Consider the following 17763-nt stretch of genomic DNA (forward strand, 5'->3'; position numbering starts at 1 on the left):
GAAAAGCATGATCGAGCACTCAAGCGAGTGAGAGCTGCTCAGATCAAGCAACTGACAGATTCCCGGTGAGGATTCTTGGAGATGACGAGTAAGAATCTCAATGGCCTACCTTTTTAAAGGACGAACGAGGTTGAGGTAGTCAAATACTCCTAGGTGCCTATGCTATCGGTTGTCACAGCCATCAGGATTATTCCCACGTTGAGAATGTGCCTTGCAGGCGGGATACGCGGTACTGATTCGGACTGTGGCCCACAAGACCTTCAGGTTTCGCGTGAAGCATGATTGAAGACAGTCACCTTGCGTGCAACCCAGCCCTGAGAATGTTCATGACTCTGGCGCTGAAGAGGAAATCCTGATAGCCTCCCTCCCAACTGGTGATGGTGGGTTCGATGGAGCTTGGCGTAGGAGGAATGCTCCAAATGACGCCAAGCCCCCTTGCCTGTGGCGCGTCGACACATTTCCTTACCCACCTCAAGAGTTATTTGGGGAAGTGTTGGGAGAAACACGAAGGACAGATCGCGTCTAAGAAACGCGAGGCGCGGTTGCATTCGAAGAAGGGTATCAAATGATTGCGAATTGCCATCGTAGATAACGGCAAACTGATTGCTGCACAAGACGGGGCGCCATGGGTCAAACGAGAGATGCCATTTTGGAACAAAATGAAGACAGTGGAACCAAGAAGGACGAGTTGTTGAGATTTTTGCAAGACAGGGACTAAAGCAGTACCTCAGGTGCCCCGTACTCTCTCTCCACTGAACATCCTGAATCTACTTCGTACATTCGAAAGGCCACTATATCTTAATTCGTCAACTGAGGCGTGAGGCGGCGTAGCACCGCTAGAAGAATGTCGCTATGTTTGAGAAGTTCACTGGAATGTGCATGGGACGAAGAGAACATAGGTTAGTTGTGGATCTGATACAATAGTCTCAAAGGCAGATCCAATTCGGGATGAAGTAGAAGATCTTCGGTGGAGACAAGCTACGGGAGCGCTATGTTGGATTCGGTTAGGCTTTTTTCACGAGTCGATCTCCCCTTGGCGGAGATACCCGTTGTCAGCCAACCTCTTGCGATACTGGTCTGCTATCAAACCACCACCACCGTTATTATTGCCCAAGGGCAGGACAACATTCGAACCTCAAGTACAATTGCCTCACCTTAATAGCCGCTCACCCGACCATACCCTTCCTCCACGGAACTATCGTCCGCACCTCGTCCTACAGCTGGAAAAGCACCCCCAAACCCCGGGCGTGCTCCACCGCATTCCTCTCATTCATGGGCATCTGCTCATCCTGCCTAGGGCGACAGCCCTCCGATTCTGAGGTGAGTGACTGTTCCAACCTCGATTCTGTGCTGTCCGCATAACCGAGCTGTCTCATGTCATGCACATGTCGTGCTAATCTTCTCCCTTGCGCAGCAGTCCGACAGTTCGCATCTCCTTGGGGACGCCTACCACCAGCAATATGGCAGTATCGCAGCCACCAGCTCACACAATCTACCTCAACCAGATCCCGAAGAAATAAGACGCCAGAGGGATGCTCTGGAGCGGATCTGCGCTCAAACCTCTGAGTAGGTCCCTCTGTTTTCACCTCCCGGTCTGGAGCGACTGCAACTGACCTATATCCCTTGTTCAGCAAATTAATCGATGTATCACAAACTACACACGCCCTCGATGGATCCAAGACGGCCGAATACCATCGCCTCTTTAGCGAAAGATTTCCTCCCCTTCCCTCCAACAGCCGACCATCATCCGCTGATGCGCATGAGAATGAGGACGAGTCGACATGGCTCAATGAAGTCGTGAGCAACACAAAGGACGTTGAGGGCAGCTGGGGCCGTGTCGAACCCATCGATACCGGTGCCCTTACAATACAATTCGGCGATGCCTTCGCTGCAGATCGAAAGCCAGTGCGGTGAAACCTGGCTCAACGGCATACCAAATCCTAGGAAGTCTACCGTTTATTTCATTATTTGTTCGCTCACCCCTGTCTAAGCCCTGCATATCGTTGTGCAGGATCTCTTATGTCTTTTTCTACCTACCTACAGGTCATGGTGCCTTGGACCTTTCATCTTTGTGCATCGTCTCCTTAATATTTCTTTTTATATGTATATTATTTATCGGGATACCCACGGCTACCCTCATCAGCATTGCTCACTATGAACACTAATGATTCACTTTCTTCATTATCATATCATCATATGCATATCATTGGACTCTGTATCTAATCCTACACAAACCCTGTTCCTCAAGTCTGATTGCTAAAGTCGCACGATCCGGACCTCGAACCAGTATAACCAATAGACACTAGAGTCCATACTGGGAAGACGTGTTGAATCAGGGTGCGATCCCTAGTTGTTCATTGGTGATATTCACGTGCCAGAGGAACCGATTAATGAAAAAGAACCAGACGTCACACCAAAGGTACACCACCAACCCTTGCCCTAACCATATTCGCCACTCGCACCATTGTCCAATTTCCAGTTCGATGGCGTTGTTCACGCAAGCTGTCAAAAGTGTTGCGCAAGTGTTAAACGCTTGCTAACTGGATCCTAGCGAAGTGTCCTTTTCGACTCACGGAGCGTTATTGAATCGCTTTGCCATCCCTTGGTCGTGATCAGGTTCCCGCATCGAGATGGTATCTTGTGCCAGTTGAACATTGGATGCTGATTCCCGAGTCTTCGGCGTGCCCATGGTGCCAGTCTCTACGGGCGCCTTTGCTCGTGACGGGGTCTGGAGCACTGGTGTTTGAAAGGGTTGATCATTTCCTTTGATCTCTGAACCAGAGAAGAGCCTGGATCGCTCGTACGATGGTGCAGCTTCCTGGCTGTGCCCATCCGCGAAGGATTGCAACGTCCGATGGCCCTCTGTATTCACGAAATTCTTCAAGGTCGCGAACTGGTCTGGCGTCAGGTAACCCACAGGCATGTCGAGTGTAGAGCCACTCATTTCACGGACTGCCCGATTGTCGAAAGATGCAACCTTCTTCGCCATCGCCTCGACCATTCTCGCGTGTAGAATGGCCCCTTGGTCACCCTTAAGCCCTTCTTTCTTGGACAGATCCGTAGCAGCCTCTCTGACATATTCACGAAGGGTCGGAGCGGGTAGTTGATTCTCAGTCTGTTTACAATCATGTTAGTACGCCGATCATCATATTTGACTTTGCATAACTGTACTCACCTTGTCTTCGTTCATAATGCTGTTTTTGTTGGATCTTCCCATATACTGGACATTTGTGGCCATTCCCCGGCTTGTCATTGAGTGAGAATGGCTTGGTCCTTCACTCAGCTCCTGGTAGTATTGCATTAACTGTGGCATCATTGCTAGAGGACCTGGGAGGCTAATAGTGTGCGCCAGAAGATGTTCATGGTAAGGACGCTCGGGCGTATTCACTCCATGCTGTTGCATCAACGCATCGATCTCAGAAGCTTCATTCCAAAGTCGGATGCGTTTCGGTGGAGTTGGACTTCTCTCTGCCTTGCGTGCTCGCTTGCTTCTGACTGTTGGCTGAGGCTTGGCTTTGGCTGCAGTCTTCTCCTTATTCTTGTTCTCATTCTTATTCTCATTCACCTTGTTCGTATCCTCATAGTCATCGTCGGTGTCGGCACCTGAGTCGAGGTCTTCTTGGTTTGGCCTCTGAGGTGCGGTTCGGCGGGAACGGCGCGGGTGAGTTGGCGGCATGATCCAGTCTTCCTGAGTGATGACGCCGCGGCCGGCGCCCTCTGCCTCTTTGGCGTCGTCTTGATCCATCTTGCTTTTTTTCGTCTTCTTCACTGACGGCGCTGAAGCAGTGAGATTCCGCTCGCTGGCGTTGGTGGCGCGCGTAGTCTTGCCTCCGCCGTTGACGATAAGCTTGAGGCGCGGTGAAGGAGCGGCGGCGTTACTTGGGCCAGGTTCCAGTCGTGGAATCACCTTGGAATTATTTTCGACGACACCTATCGGCTCGGCTGCGTTTTTTTCTACACCAGCGCTGGCGTTTGTGGGGTTGCCGACTTCAGTTCCCGAGTTAGGGTTGCCGACTTCACTTCCACGAGTGAGGGTACCCGACGGCCCAGGCTCCAGAGCTTCTTCTGTTTTGGGGTCTTCAGGCTTCGGGACTTCACTGGCGATCCGGCTGCCGTCCTTATCGAACCTGCGCCTCCTGATGGGGCCCGCCAGAGAATCTACCTTCGATAGAAAAGTGGAAGTGCTCCCGTGATGCAAATCTCGACCGTTCTGTGCGTCAAAACACGGCTTGCATATCTGGTATGTGCAGCCTGGACAGCGACGTATAGTATCTTTATTGCGTTTGTCACATTTAGCACACTTGGCCGTACGGATGTTGACGACCTGGAACAAAGACGGATCCGAGGTACACTTCATCGCTATGGATGTTGAGGATTGGGTTGCCGTGGCAGTTGGCTGTGGCATCATGGATACTCGTGCGCGCGCAGGGACCTCAATTGGAACGACTGGAGGAGAACAACTGGAGGGCTAACGGCGAACTTCCCGATGCTCTCAACGATTATACAAATGTAATGCGGCAACTAGAGATCTCAGTACATGGGGTGTTGGTGTTTGAGCGACGATGTCTTTTCCTGCTGGTAAGGTCTGGCTATAGAGGGCTGGCTATGAAGGGCTGGGGAAGGGAATGACGAGTGGCAGATCTCGCTGTGAGTCGAATCATTCTTAAATTCAACGCGGCTTACCTATCGAGATTGGTTGTGGTGTGTGTTTGCTGGGTGTGGATGGATGGATGTATGGATTGATTGAAGCAGCGCGTGCACGCATGCGCACCATGCGAGATTGGTTGGTTTCGTCGAGAGAGCAGTCGGGCGGTGGTGGGATGGGAAGAGGGTGGAGTGGATTTCGAGTGAGCGGACAGAGCTTTGCGATGGAATAGACAGGGAAGTCTGGTGCTAACTGCAGTTTGCCGTCGCCCAATGGTTTGCGCCGTTTGAATGTGGACAGTGAAGAAAACAAAGATCTTCACGGTGAAGAGGAGACATGAGCAGTACTTCAGTAGAGTTCACCAGCGAGGGAATGAGTGAAGGACTTGAGTTTAACCAAGTTCATCTAAGTCGCTTTTATCACACCCACTGATGTATCTGTCTACTGCTACGATGACCAGGCCAACAATGGGCTCGAGATTATCCTCACGAGTTAGTACTAGGTGAACACTCATTTCAGGACTATTCTCATGAACAGACACCATATCGTTACAGTGTTTCAGCATCACGCTGGGAGAATACAATCGCCACTAAATTCAATGCCCTGATTGATCTCGTTGGTCGTCACCTGCTTATGTCAAGCGGCAATATCGAGCACAAACGCGCGGATGAAACTACCTTCACTGTTCTAATTCGACCAGTCATTGACCACCCGCAGTCATTGTCAAACGGTGTGGACGTGGAAAGCAAAGTGTCTTGGCAGTGGTCGTAATTATAAGCATTTGCAGTCACCTGCAGGGTCGGGAAGATCCTTCGTAGTACCAGGATCCTGGGCAAATTGGAGAACGATATGTGCATTTCATTTTTTTCATTTCCTTTAGCACCCCAAGTAGACGGTAACTCATACCTACTATTCTTTCATACACCGTAGGCACTAAGCAACAATACTGATACCAAATACTTAAGAACAGAAAAAACACCGAAGGCTCGCCAGGTGTGCTATAGCATTAGAAAATCATGGTTCAGGTCAAGATTTTCTGCTACATATTTTATTTATTATCATTTCTACTACAAATCAGTCAAGATTTAATAAGGCTCAGGTCTCTATCTACAATGGAGGTTTATCTGACCCTGCGGAGGCTTTGTGCTGACTCCCCATAGCGATTTTGCGGCGGGCACGCCTCAATTATACTTGTGAACGACATAAATCCTAATATCAGAGTCGTGTGGAATATGTGGAAGTTAAGTTTTCATACGAATCCACCAAAACTCCAGGCACTGTGATATTTGCTAAGAAAAAGTTGTATGATCTAATACTGAGCTCGTTGACCAGTAAGTAGGTCACTCTCATCATTCTCTTCCCAATCTATTGACGTAATTTCTTGTGATACTGAAGGACCCTTTCTACATGTTTGTCCGCATTTATAGAGGACTTGTTTGCTTCTAAGGCGTAGTACATGATTGGGTAATAAAGATGAACGCCTGAGTTTGATCATGACTCATGAGGGGCCGAAAGCTGTGGTTGCATGGCATCGCCTCTGTGGCACAGCTAATACATCATAGGGTTTCGAGGACTGCAACGGTGAAGCCTGAGCAAGAGCCATTCGACTGTTGTCTAATGGCGGTGGATCGACCAGTCTAACCGTCACCACAAAAGCAAGCATCTAGCCTCATTGGGATTAGACAATTATAGCTGACCTCATCTCAGCCAACCACCGCTGGCGCTCTTCACTGCCCATTTCTTCTAGAGCTGAGATGATACTCCTCCACAAACATTCATGACCATCCCGACTTATTCTACACCGGTCGGGAACGTATTCTCAGAGGCCAGCCCAATCTATGTCATACGTAAGAGATGTAGCAGGGCCACGAAAGACGACGTCGAATGTGACTCCCATGCGACCATTCCAATCCCCAAAGCCCTCCTCACCTGAGGGCAAAAAAGACGCGAGGTTGGTGCCTAAAGCACTCTCAGACGATCACCTCAGATGAACGCATGGGGAAAAGTGGAGGTATCTGGACTATTATCGTCGCGAATACGCGATGCATACAACCTCTGTTCTTGATGGGAAACAGTTTGTTCGCCGTTAACTACCTACTCCATGCATTAGGTACCTGATACCTACTACTGAATTGCGAACAGTAAGTAGTCTACCTACCAATCAAAATATGAGGCAACATACGGAGTAGACTAGACATAGAAACCTATATCTACTGTAGATATAGGAAGATACCAGTCAATATCTTCGTGCCAATACTGCGCCTCTCGCGTCTGCAGGGTCCTTCTACCATTAGGAATCATTGCTGCTGTGGCTCGTGCATCGCCCCCCACATTCTTCCCAGGCAACATACATACTCGTAAACCACCCTCGCCAGCTAGCTTGGCTTAGCTGAAGAGGTGAATGGGCTAACTCAGGTAGCTGTATCGTCTGTAAGCTGCACGCGGCCTCCCAAGAATATTTCTGTCTGCCGCGTTCCTGTCTGCGCAGTTGAGCGTCAACAATTTGCGCGACTACCTCACCGACCTTTACCGTCAATCTGGGCGTCGCCACTACTCGCCCCAGCCTAGTCCACGCTACTGGTACCATCATTACACACTAATCAACACTTCATCCAGGTACAAAGGCTCTGCGCACCCACCTCCAATTCTCTACGGCCCCAAACTCTACTTTGACAATGGCGGCCCCTCGCCGGCGAGTCGCATCGACGACCGCAATGGTCGTCCTCGAGTATGCGCATGCTCCTGCTGTGGGCTTCTATTTCCTTGCCTCTCTCCTATTCGGCGCCTCCATCCTTCAGAAGCCACAAGCAATCACCATGAAACGGCGTAGATTAGCGATTACCATGATGGCCATCATACTGGTTGCACATGTTGCCGAAGTTCTGTACTACTTCAGCTGTTCTATTGCTAGTAGTACATACGTCACGCCCCATGATTCTGTGGTCAATTGCCTGGGCGCAATCTTGGTCTGGACTCCATTGAGCGTTTCTCTCATTAAAGCAGAGAAGATACGCTGGCATCCGTATTTTGGGGCATTCCTGCTTGATTTTGCCTTCGAAACAACCATATGCGCCCTTCTTGGAACTGCTACTGGATTTCCTGCGAAAGGAAAATCTGACAGTACCCCTTTGGTCTTGAGGTTACTCAAGTCTCTGGCTGCTCTAGTATTGACAATTGATGGCTTCGTTCTCCTGTTATCAAAACAGCCAGAGCGCGGCACGGACGAAGAAGGCCAATCATTACTAAGGAAGCCCGCTAATGGGGCCGCTGCAGCCAACGGCAACGCTGGCTATGGTACAATAAGTGACTCGAGCAGTGAGAACGATGAGGACGATGAAGAGGAGGAAGGGAAAGACCGAGATAAAGATATCAAAGAGCTCCAAGCGAAGAGATTAGAGGAAGAGGGTGGTTGGTTCGGCTACCTCAAAGGATTCACCATTTTTCTTCCATATCTCTGGCCCAAGAACGACTGGATCCTCATGCTTTGCCTGGCTGTGCGTACACTGCATGTAATTCAAGGACGAGTCTTCAACCTTCTCACCCCGCGACAACTCGGCATCATCACGGATAAGTTGGCTTCTGGTACCCATGTCATGCCCTGGAAGGACATCATGTTATGGGCCGCATTCAGCTGGGTAAACAGCTACAGTGGATTCGGCATGCTCAGCAATTTCGCGGATGTTGTCATTCGAAACCGGTCTTATGCGCGAATCACCCTCATGGCGTATAAACACGTCATGAACCTATCCACCGACTTCCATACGAACAAGGAATCTGGAGAGGTCCTGAAGGCAGTAGAGCAGGCTTCGTCCCTCAATACCATTATTGAGTTGGTCCTGTTTGAGATATTCCCTATTCTCGTTGACATGGTGGTGGCAATGTGGTATGTGACACATCTCTTCGATACCTACATGGCCTTCATCATCCTCTTCATGGGAGGAACCTACGTCTGGTTCGGCATTTACTTCACGACGTGGGCGACATCGAGGCGTAGGAAATACATGGAGAAGCAAAGAGCGGAGAACCAGGTGATCAACGAAACGATCTCCAACTGGCAGACGGTGTTCTACTTCAATCGGTCGCCCTACGAGTATGAGCGCTTTGCTACAGCTATTGCCGCAACCATATCAGCGCACTATAACCACTACTTCCGCACCGTTGGTGGCCATGTCCTCCAGGATCTCGTTATGACGTTTGGCTTTACCGCGTGCTGCATATTCGCTATTGCCCAGATTGTCGCAGGCAAAAAACCTGTTGGAAACCTTGTGACATTCATCATGTACTGGGAGACCATGATGTCCCCACTCTACATTATGGCGTACAGTTACAGGACAATTTCGAACAGCCTGATAGACGCAGAACGATTGCTTCAATTGCTCAAGACGAAATCGACCGTAACGGACGCCGAAAACGCTACAGAACTCGTGGTTGAGAAGGGAAACGTCGAATTCAAGGATGTAGAATTCGCCTACGATGAGCGCAAACAAATCGTCAATGGAGTAAGTCTCCGCGCTGAAGGCGGACAAACCATTGCCTTCGTTGGCGAGACCGGCGGCGGAAAGACCACCATGCTGAAGCTGCTTTCGCGCGCCTACGACGTTACCAACGGATCCATCTGCATAGACGGACAGGACATCCGCTCCGTCACCAAGTCCAGCCTCATCGATTCAATCGGATACGTCCCGCAAGATCCCGTGCTCTTCAACCGAAGCATATTAGACAACATCCGCTATGGCCGTCTCGACGCAACCGATGCCGAGATCCACGATGCGTGCCGCGCAGCCGCCGTCCACGACGCCATCATGAGCTTTCCGGACAAATACAACTCCAAGGTCGGCGAGCGCGGCGTCCAGCTCTCCGGCGGGCAACTGCAAAGAATCGCCATCGCGCGCGTGCTCCTCCGCAACCCCAAGATCGTGCTCCTCGACGAAGCGACCTCCGCCGTCGACTCAGCGATCGAAGCGCAGATCCAAGATGCGTTCCGCAAGCTCAGTGCCGGGCGCACGACCTTCGTGATCGCGCATCGCCTCAGCACGATCGTCGAGGCCGACCAGATCATCGTGGTGGAGCAGGGCAAGGTGAAAGAGCACGGCACGCACGCAGAGCTCCTCGAGGTCGGCGGAAAGTACGCGGAGCTTTGGACCCACCAGATCGCTGGCAACCTCTCGGCGCTGAACTCGAAGTCCGGATCAAAGGCTACTTCGATCAACGGCGGGGCCGATGGCAGCGACGGTGGCGGCAAACAGACTGATATCCTGATCGATATTACGCCCGCTGAAGAGGACGTGGCGAAGGCCAAAGCGGCGACGGAGACGGCGACGTCAACTGCGACGTCGAGTGGAAGGAGTGACGACAATAATAAAGGATTAGACACGACAACCGCAAGGAAACGCTAGCGAGCGAGCGATCAACACAAAAAGTTTCATTATTTCACCACGTTTGTTGTTTCCATTACTACCTAGGTAGCCAGCGATTATCTTTTTCAATGTTTACCACTATATTTTACATCCCCTAACGGCGGCCACGGTTCGGAAAAAGGAAGAAAGATTGTAACACTTGAAAGACATGAACGAGAAATGAGTTTTTAAAGATAGAATCTAGAGAAAGACGGAAAGTCCCATTAAAGAAATACGAATCCTCACGATTATCCATTCAAGCGTTTCCTTTGCATTGCATAACAATCTCGTGCCAATTACCTACCTCCTTCTAATCAATACTTACCTACCTAGGCAGTTACCGTACATCACAAACACCATGCCGTTCTACATGCTAAACGATCATCCGCCGCGTGCAGATCACCACAGACGCGCGTAGCGTAGCCTCTCTAACCCCCAGGTCGTTACTGTAAGAACGCATTCATTCTGCCCTCCCATCACAATCTCCGATCCCTCATCAGCCACGCATCCACATGGGGAATTCCCCCCATTCGCGTAATGTTGCGAACCGGTCGGTCGGACTCGGACAATTCGCGACAACTATTCGCGGGCTAAGCGGCACAGAACACTAGAACTCGACGAAAGGGGACGAGAGAGGATGGGCAGGCAGGCAGGTCGTCGGAGGGCATTTCCTCGAGTAGGGGATGCGATGGGATGCATGAAGAAGGTGATTTCATTCAGCAGACGGAGGTGGGGAGTTCAACGTAACGTACGAGGGCGTGCGTGCGGATCGGCCTTGCGAGCGGCGGGTGTCGCATGTGTGTTCTCGAACACCGTTGTTATGTTTAATTCATGGGAGAGTAAATAAACGGATCGACGGAGTTTTTTCTCCGTGGGATTTTTATTTGACAGTGGAGGTTTTGGGGCATGAATTTGTTCGGATTTGCGGTGGTTATGTCAGGGTTTGCTGAGCGTGAAGTACTGTGTACGTGCTTTGGTATGGCAAGATGGGACGGGGAAAGAGAGCACGGGGGGTCTTGTTTGGTTATGCCGGCGTGAAGAGGTTAGAGGTCAGAGAATCTCGGTGTAGGAAATTGAAGAGATACAGAGTTAGGGATTACGGTGTGATGCAATGATGCATATATCCCATTCTTTTTATTTTAAGGAACGAACGAACGAACGCGAATGAGGCTCAAAAGAATTATCGGTTCCCGACCCAGAGGCTCAGATCCAACAGTAGATGTAGTTAACCGACGAGATCAGAGCGCCCATTCAGGGCCGTGAACAGCTGCGTATTATGTACATGCTGCTGCCTCCCCTTGTCACACGCATACATACGCGGTTTTTGATGGAGAGGATTTCCTGATGGGGATTTACGTGGGGATTATATTATTGTGGGGAACCATGGAGGGAGATTGACGGGTGCTGCTGCGCGAAAGGACTACTGTACATGTAGGTAGATAGGCGGTAAGGCAAGCAATGTCACCAGTAAGTTCACCTGCTCAATGATGATTCCCGGGTGATCTGAGTAGGAGATTGGGGGGAAATGTCTGGGCCCGTGTCAGCATCGCAGAGATAGACTCGGTGTATCGTCGTGGTTGTCCGGTCCAAAGTTTAAGGCATTTGGGGACTTCGATTTCGATGTTTCCAGCAAAGGAAGCAGGTAGGATTGAAGCAATAGTTCCATCTGAATAGGCAGCCGTTTATACGAACCTGAAATGGGCAGGTGTCTTTGTGGCTTGTGCAATTAGGTTGGTGAAGAGGTGGTTAATGGGGAGGTAACTATTCGTCCGGCGATCGGTCGGTGGTATCAATTGATCCGACCCGGCATAACAAGATCCAGTTCGCCCTGCAGATGAGATGCAAGACAGGTACAAGCTATGAACAAGCTATGGGTATCTTGGGCCGGATCCACGCGCCACCATCCTAGTAATCGCAAGTCGCAAATCAAAACTCCAGAAAGAAGATGGGCTGATATGCTTGTAGCACTGTTGCAAGTAGTGTAGTTTCATTCGCATCGTAGGGGAAAGAGACAGAGGGGAGCGGGTAATAGGCGACGGTCTGTGTCTAGATCAGAAACCCCCCCTCCATGTGCATATTCGTCCATCCTCCGCGCCTCCGTCGCCGCGTCGCTTGGAGGTAGAAAGATTATTACGCACCGCCGTAATCTAGTCTCCGATGCTTTTATAACTATCGCTGTTGTGTCCTCATCTCTCTTCTACGAGCTAGATTACTACTTCCCCTATGAAACGACGCGTGTGTGGGCATTGAAGTACTAAAGATCGGCAACGTCCCACCACCCGTATCCTTCAAACTCTTCAATCTTCAATCTCTATCTTTTTGTTGTCATCCCTTATTAATTCCCTTCTCTCATTTGCTGGACGTCCAATACTTCTCTCTGGTTTTCCTATCAGTTTCGCCTCTTCTCCGTGATACCCAATCCAATTGTTATCGATTCTACTCTTCGCCATGGCAGTCCAAAAGCGAGTACTACTGCTCTCCGCTGCTGCGCTCTCTTTCCTCTCCTTTCGCTACGTTCCTCAACTCGCCATATTTCCAGCGTCATTTTTCTGGAATGTCGCAACCATCTTCCTATTCGAGGTGATCGCACAGCTGGCGTGGACAATAGTGGTGTATCCGCTGTTCCTCAGCCCGTTGCGTCATTTGCCGCAGCCTCCAGTCCGTAACCTCTCCAATCCGCGCCCTTCTGAAACACGCATTAACGGCATAACTAGGACGCAAGCTTGGTCCTCGGACATTTCAAAAGAATCTTCAAAGAGCCAACTGGCGAACCGCAGCGCGACTGGATTGACAATGTCGAAAATGATGGCGTCATCTATTATCGATGGCTCTTCAACGAGTCACGTGTCCTCGTCACCACTCCCAAGGCCCTCGCAGAGGTGCTCGTACAGCGAAACTACGAATTTGTCAAGCCCCAACGCATTCGGCAAGGTCTGGGTCGCCTCCTTGGTGTCGGAATCTTGCTTGCTGAGGGCGATGAGCACAAGGTAAATTTCACTTATCCCAAGTTTCGTAGATTTTGAGCTAAGACTGTGCCACAGCGCCAAAGAAGGGCATTGATGCCTGCCTTCTCATTCAGGCATGTGAAGGATCTTTACCCGACTTTCTGGGATAAATCACGGGAGATGGTTAAGAAAATGGCCGATGGCATCAAACCAGAAGACAACGGGACATCTATCGTGGAAATCCGTGACTGGGCTTCGCGCGCAACCCTCGACATCATCGGAGTAGCAGGAATGGGTCAAGATTTCAATGCCATCGACAACCCAGAGAACGAACTTAACACCACTTACAAGACCATTTTCTCCCCGGGCCGCGGGGCACAAATCCTTCAACTTGTCGCAACTCTCCTCCCCCAATGGTTCTTGATGCTTCTGCCCCTGAAACGCAACGAGGAGATGAAAGCAGCACTCGGAACGATCAAGAGGGTCGCCGGAGACTTGATCCGTGAAAAGCGCGCGAAGATGGAAAAGGGCGGACGCAGCGAACTCGACATCCTCTCCGTCGCCCTCGAATCCGGCGGCTTCAGCGATGACGAGCTGGTAAACCAACTCATGACCTTCCTCGCTGCAGGCCACGAGACGACCGCCTCCGCCATGACCTGGGCGACCTACCTCCTCTGCAAGCACCCCGAAGTGCAACGCAAGCTCCGCGCCGAAATCCGCGCCTCCCTCCCCTCCATCACCTCCTCGGACCCCATCACCTCCACCACCATCGACAAGCTCCCCTACCTCAACGCCGTCCTGAACGAAACGATGCGCGTATTCCCACCCGTACCCCTCACCCTCCGCGAAACCCTCTCCGACACCACGATCCAAGGCTCCTTCATCCCCGCCGGCACCTCCATCATCATCTGCCCCTGGGCCATCAACACCTCCAAAGCCCTCTGGGGTGACGACGCCCGCGACTTCAACCCGGACCGCTGGCTCGGCCAGGGCCGCGCCAACACCGGCGGCGCGGACTCTAACTACGCCATCACGACCTTCCTGCACGGTCCGCGCAGCTGCATCGGCAAGGACTTCGCGAAGGCGGAGTTTGCTTGCTTGGTTGCGGCGATGATTGGGAGATTCGAGATCGAGCTTGAGGATCCGGGTAGGAAGTTGGAGATCCAGGGTGGGATTACGGCGAAGCCGAAGGGAGGGTTGAATGTTAGGCTCACGGAGGTGGAGGGCTGGTAGATTATTTTGGTTATTGCGCGATATTCATGTCTTTTCGCGGGATATATTTATAGTTAATGAAAGTAAAGTAAAAGTTCAAATGCTCTTCAGTATATGCGATCAAAGTGAACTATGTTGATTCAATCACGAAACGTCACAAATATGGTGGTAGATGTGACGTCAATACATGTTATTCGTTATCATCTTGAACACTGCAGGGCAGTTTCGTCATCCTGATGACGGGTAGGATGGGTATAGAAATCGTAACTAATCTTTGCGTGGACTATCGAAACATTCAATTTAGCTATTCGATTTAGAATACCAGTGAATGAGTTGCTTAATTGCCTGAGGAACACCACAAAATGGAGATGCAGTAAGTTTCTCTAGTTCGTGACATTATAATACCTCCTGTGAACCTGTTATCTGAATTGGTTTCTTATTGCTTTTCCCTTGTGTAACGTGCGGGTATCTACATCGGTCACTACTGCCGGGCCAATGAGCAATCGGCAGTGCGACAATGACCACAGTCAGGCACTCCAGTTAATATTTGAGACCCTTCCTGCATGCCTTTCGGACAAGAGTTCCGCCTCCCTCTCACACGCCAGAGATAAGTACCTCAAATGGGGTTATAATCTGGGGACTGCAGGCGACTTGGTTAACTAAACCATTGTAGCTCACATGGCTTCTCGTTCTCTCCCTCCTTTGCTTCCTTCGTCTGGAGGTCCCCGGAAACCGCCCCAACCTCCACCTAAGCGCAGCCGTGTCTCTACAGCCTGTGATTCTTGCCGAAACCGTAAACTCAAGGTAGGATCTTATTGGCCTTCTCGCACTCCTAGGCTTTATACACGACACTGATCAAGTTGCTAGTGCAATGGGGAGCGCCCCCAATGCTCCCAATGCATTCTAGTTAACTTAAATTGTCACTACAGAGAGACTGAGACCCGTGCCGCCAAGGTAGGTACTTTCTTCAAATGAAACCAATCAAGCCTCATCTGATTCGAAACAGAGAAAATATGAACAACTGAAGGCGCAACGGTCAACTTACGAACAGATCTATAGCATGCTGCAGACGGAGCCCGATAAAACTTCGGACGACATATATCTGCGCATACGACAAGGCGGTGATGCAGCAAGCATCCTCAACCAACTTCAAGATGGAGATCTCTTACTGCAGCTCTCGTTGCAACCAGAAACACGATATCGGTACACCCTACCATTTGCGGCTGATTTACAACCCCTGTTTAGAGATATGCGCACCCCCTTCCACGACTCGACCTTATTTAGGTCCGTTACGCAACCACCCTCTGCTGAAACTAATGAACAAGAGCCGCCAGTCTTCATGAATAATGCTGATAATCAAGAGTGCATACGCAACATTCCATACCACAGAGCACTTTTGACCGATGCCGCCCTCGACACTGATTCCACCATGATCTCAAGATGGACGAGCATTGGCTGTGATAGAAAGCTTCTCCAAAAGTTACTCAGAACGTACTTCCAGTTTCATTTTCCACTGTACCCGGTCTTCCACAAGGGTATATTCCTCGATGAATTGTTTGCAGGAGGGACAGTCTTCTGTTCGAGTCTTTTGGTTAACTCCATTCTGGCAATTGCTTGCGTACGATCTCATACATCTCAACAGTAGAGTTATTGGAACTAACATTTGCTCTTGTAGCACGGCATCGAAAGTTTGAAGAATCGCTCAGACTTCTGGCTGCCCCAGACCGCAGGATACCAGTTCTTCGCAGAAGCAAAGCGCCTATGGGAATTAGAGCAGGAGGACCCTAAACTGACAACTGTCCAAGCAGCCTGCATTATGGGCCTATGTCATGCAGAGAATGGAATGGACAAACTTGCTTGGCCGTACTGGAAAAGAGCTATTGCCATGGCCAAAGAAATGCGACTGTTCTCTCAGTCGTCAGCCCCACCACTGAACAGGGAATCAATTGTTCGATCAATAACAGCATGGGCGCTCTTTAGCCATCAAACGTAAGTGATCAAATTTGCATAAATTTTCATATTGACTGATCCCAATCACCAGGATATTCGCTTTCCACTATTTTCGGTCGCCTCTGGTCCACTCTCCTCCAGATATCCCCCTACCAAGTGAGAAACAGTCTGCAGGCTGGTTTGGCGAATCCTGGCTCAAGTACTCTTCGACGAAGGAACAAGTTCCTCTTCATCTAGGTTCTTCCTTCATTGCCACGTGCGAATTGTGTGAAATTTTGTGTGACATAATGAGAGTAATGTTCCAGGCTGACCAGCCAGACACATTTGGTAGAATTCATCAAAAGGATGCATCAGACTTCCTGCAACGCCTAAGACAATGGGAAGCAGGTCTCCCAAGATATCTGTCGGCGAAGATTGTATTTCTGCCCAATCATCTGTTGCTTCAGTACGTCTAGTCTATCTCATCGCTGACGAGTTTGCCACAAGAAGGATACTTTGAAACGTCGAAACGCTAACTTTCAATTAGCATGCTATATCACGAGATCGTAAAAGCTACATCTTCGCTGAACCAAATTTCGGAAAATAGCATTAACACCGCCAACCTCATCACCCATGGCAATTTGACTGCAAGGGCTGCAGTAACCCATTCTAATTTAAGTCTTACTGCCCTCGTCCACATGTTCTATCACCTCCACGGCTTCGAATCTTGGTATACCTACGCCTTCAGGCATATTTCCGTCGTCGGCTTCACTGCACTAGAATCTCTCCATCCCACAACACCAAACCCGCTCTTGCCCGAAGACAAAACGCGAGCAATCCGCGCGACCCTCCTCCTATGCGCCAAAGGGCTCCACGACCAAGGCCGCAACATCTACGTCTCCGAAATGGCCTTCTACCTTCTCCGAGAAGCCATGAAAGAAGAGGCAACCCAATTGAACTTCTTCGACCTCGAGCGCGAACAAATCACGGCGCGAAAGGCACTTCTGAAGAATCATGCACGTACAGACTTGCTGATCAATGTCGCTAGCTTCGACTGCAGCAACCTAGACAAGTACAGGGCCGAGCGGCTGATTGCGAATCTCAGTGAGGTGGAGAGTAACGAATCGGATTAGCTCCGCAGCGGCAGAGGGAGGTCGCTTGGAGATTAGGGTTTTGGGAGTTCAAGGCTTGTATCGATATAGATAGGCTTGTTTTGCGGTACTTGATACACACGGGAAAACCGGAAATAAAATGGAACTTGATGACAGAGAAGGATGGGATTTTCATTGTTGTTAGTTTGGTAATAGCTGTTTGGTCCTAATGGGTTGTTTGGCGATTGTATCTTTTCTATGCTAAGTTAATTTGGATTCTGAGTAACAGTGCAGGTAATGACAATTCCCATGGTATAAATTATCCATTGCCCTATGCCACTGTATGAAAGCATACCGTGCTCACTGCGATCGTAGCTGACCATGGAGCCGGAAATCTTCAAGGCCATGATCGGGCAGCAAGCTGCCGCACAGAAGCATATCTTTATACCGAGAAGCCGTGTCTGAACCGTCAACCAAAAACCAATTGTCTCAATACGAGATGTCTAAATCCAAAGGATAAAATCTCCCCTCGTATCGTCCCCATC

At 50.1% G+C, this 17763-nt stretch overlaps 5 protein-coding genes across 5 annotated transcripts; 4 read left to right on the forward strand and 1 right to left on the reverse strand.

Moving 5' to 3' along the window:
* Nucleotides 1–1272: 1272 nt before the first annotated feature.
* BU24DRAFT_357838 (uncharacterized protein) lies at nucleotides 1273–1914 on the forward strand (the record flags this gene model as incomplete). The annotated part of the gene is made up of 3 exons (XM_033523970.1): nucleotides 1273–1320; nucleotides 1415–1566; nucleotides 1632–1914. 3 exons carry the CDS (start codon nucleotides 1273–1275, stop codon nucleotides 1912–1914), a joined length of 483 nt encoding a protein of 160 aa, XP_033377940.1.
* Nucleotides 1915–2443: 529 nt separating this feature from the next.
* On the reverse strand, nucleotides 2444–3145 carry BU24DRAFT_79146 (uncharacterized protein). The gene has a single exon (XM_033534640.1). It carries the CDS (start codon nucleotides 2999–3001, stop codon nucleotides 2570–2572), a length of 432 nt encoding a protein of 143 aa, XP_033377941.1. The 5' UTR covers nucleotides 3002–3145; the 3' UTR covers nucleotides 2444–2569.
* A 3874-nt stretch (nucleotides 3146–7019) lies between these two features.
* BU24DRAFT_428502 (uncharacterized protein) lies at nucleotides 7020–10305 on the forward strand. The gene has a single exon (XM_033529496.1). The coding sequence runs from the start codon at nucleotides 7360–7362 to the stop codon at nucleotides 10039–10041; it is 2682 nt and encodes an 893-aa protein (XP_033377942.1). The 5' UTR covers nucleotides 7020–7359; the 3' UTR covers nucleotides 10042–10305.
* A 2184-nt stretch (nucleotides 10306–12489) lies between these two features.
* Nucleotides 12490–14219, forward strand: BU24DRAFT_414912 (cytochrome P450; the record flags this gene model as incomplete). The annotated part of the gene is made up of 3 exons (XM_033526256.1): nucleotides 12490–12699; nucleotides 12756–13028; nucleotides 13083–14219. 3 exons carry the CDS (start codon nucleotides 12490–12492, stop codon nucleotides 14217–14219), a joined length of 1620 nt encoding a protein of 539 aa, XP_033377943.1.
* Nucleotides 14220–14773: 554 nt separating this feature from the next.
* On the forward strand, nucleotides 14774–17537 carry BU24DRAFT_428504 (uncharacterized protein). The gene is made up of 6 exons (XM_033529497.1): nucleotides 14774–15002; nucleotides 15066–15152; nucleotides 15205–15816; nucleotides 15874–16187; nucleotides 16240–16593; nucleotides 16675–17537. The coding sequence occupies exons 1-6, from the start codon at nucleotides 14877–14879 to the stop codon at nucleotides 17258–17260; spliced, it is 2079 nt and encodes a 692-aa protein (XP_033377944.1). The 5' UTR covers nucleotides 14774–14876; the 3' UTR covers nucleotides 17261–17537.
* The last annotated feature ends 226 nt before the right edge of the window (nucleotides 17538–17763 follow it).

The sequence above is a fragment of the Aaosphaeria arxii genome (genome assembly GCF_010015735.1).
Source record: "Aaosphaeria arxii CBS 175.79 unplaced genomic scaffold BU24scaffold_13, whole genome shotgun sequence".
Lineage (NCBI taxonomy): Eukaryota > Fungi > Ascomycota > Dothideomycetes > Pleosporales > Aaosphaeria > Aaosphaeria arxii.

Coding starts and splice junctions, on each gene's coding strand:
- BU24DRAFT_79146 (XM_033534640.1), bottom strand. CDS start 3,001: ATGGTCGAGGCGATGGCGAAGAAGGTTGCATCTTTCGACAATCGGGCA.
- BU24DRAFT_428504 (XM_033529497.1), top strand. CDS start 14,877: ATGGCTTCTCGTTCTCTCCCTCCTTTGCTTCCTTCGTCTGGAGGTCCC. Junction 15,003..15,065: donor GCCGAAACCGTAAACTCAAG/GTAGGATCTTAT, acceptor TCAAGTTGCTAG/TGCAATGGGGAGCGCCCCCA. Junction 16,188..16,239: donor GCGCTCTTTAGCCATCAAAC/GTAAGTGATCAA, acceptor CCCAATCACCAG/GATATTCGCTTTCCACTATT.
- BU24DRAFT_428502 (XM_033529496.1), top strand. CDS start 7,360: ATGGTCGTCCTCGAGTATGCGCATGCTCCTGCTGTGGGCTTCTATTTC.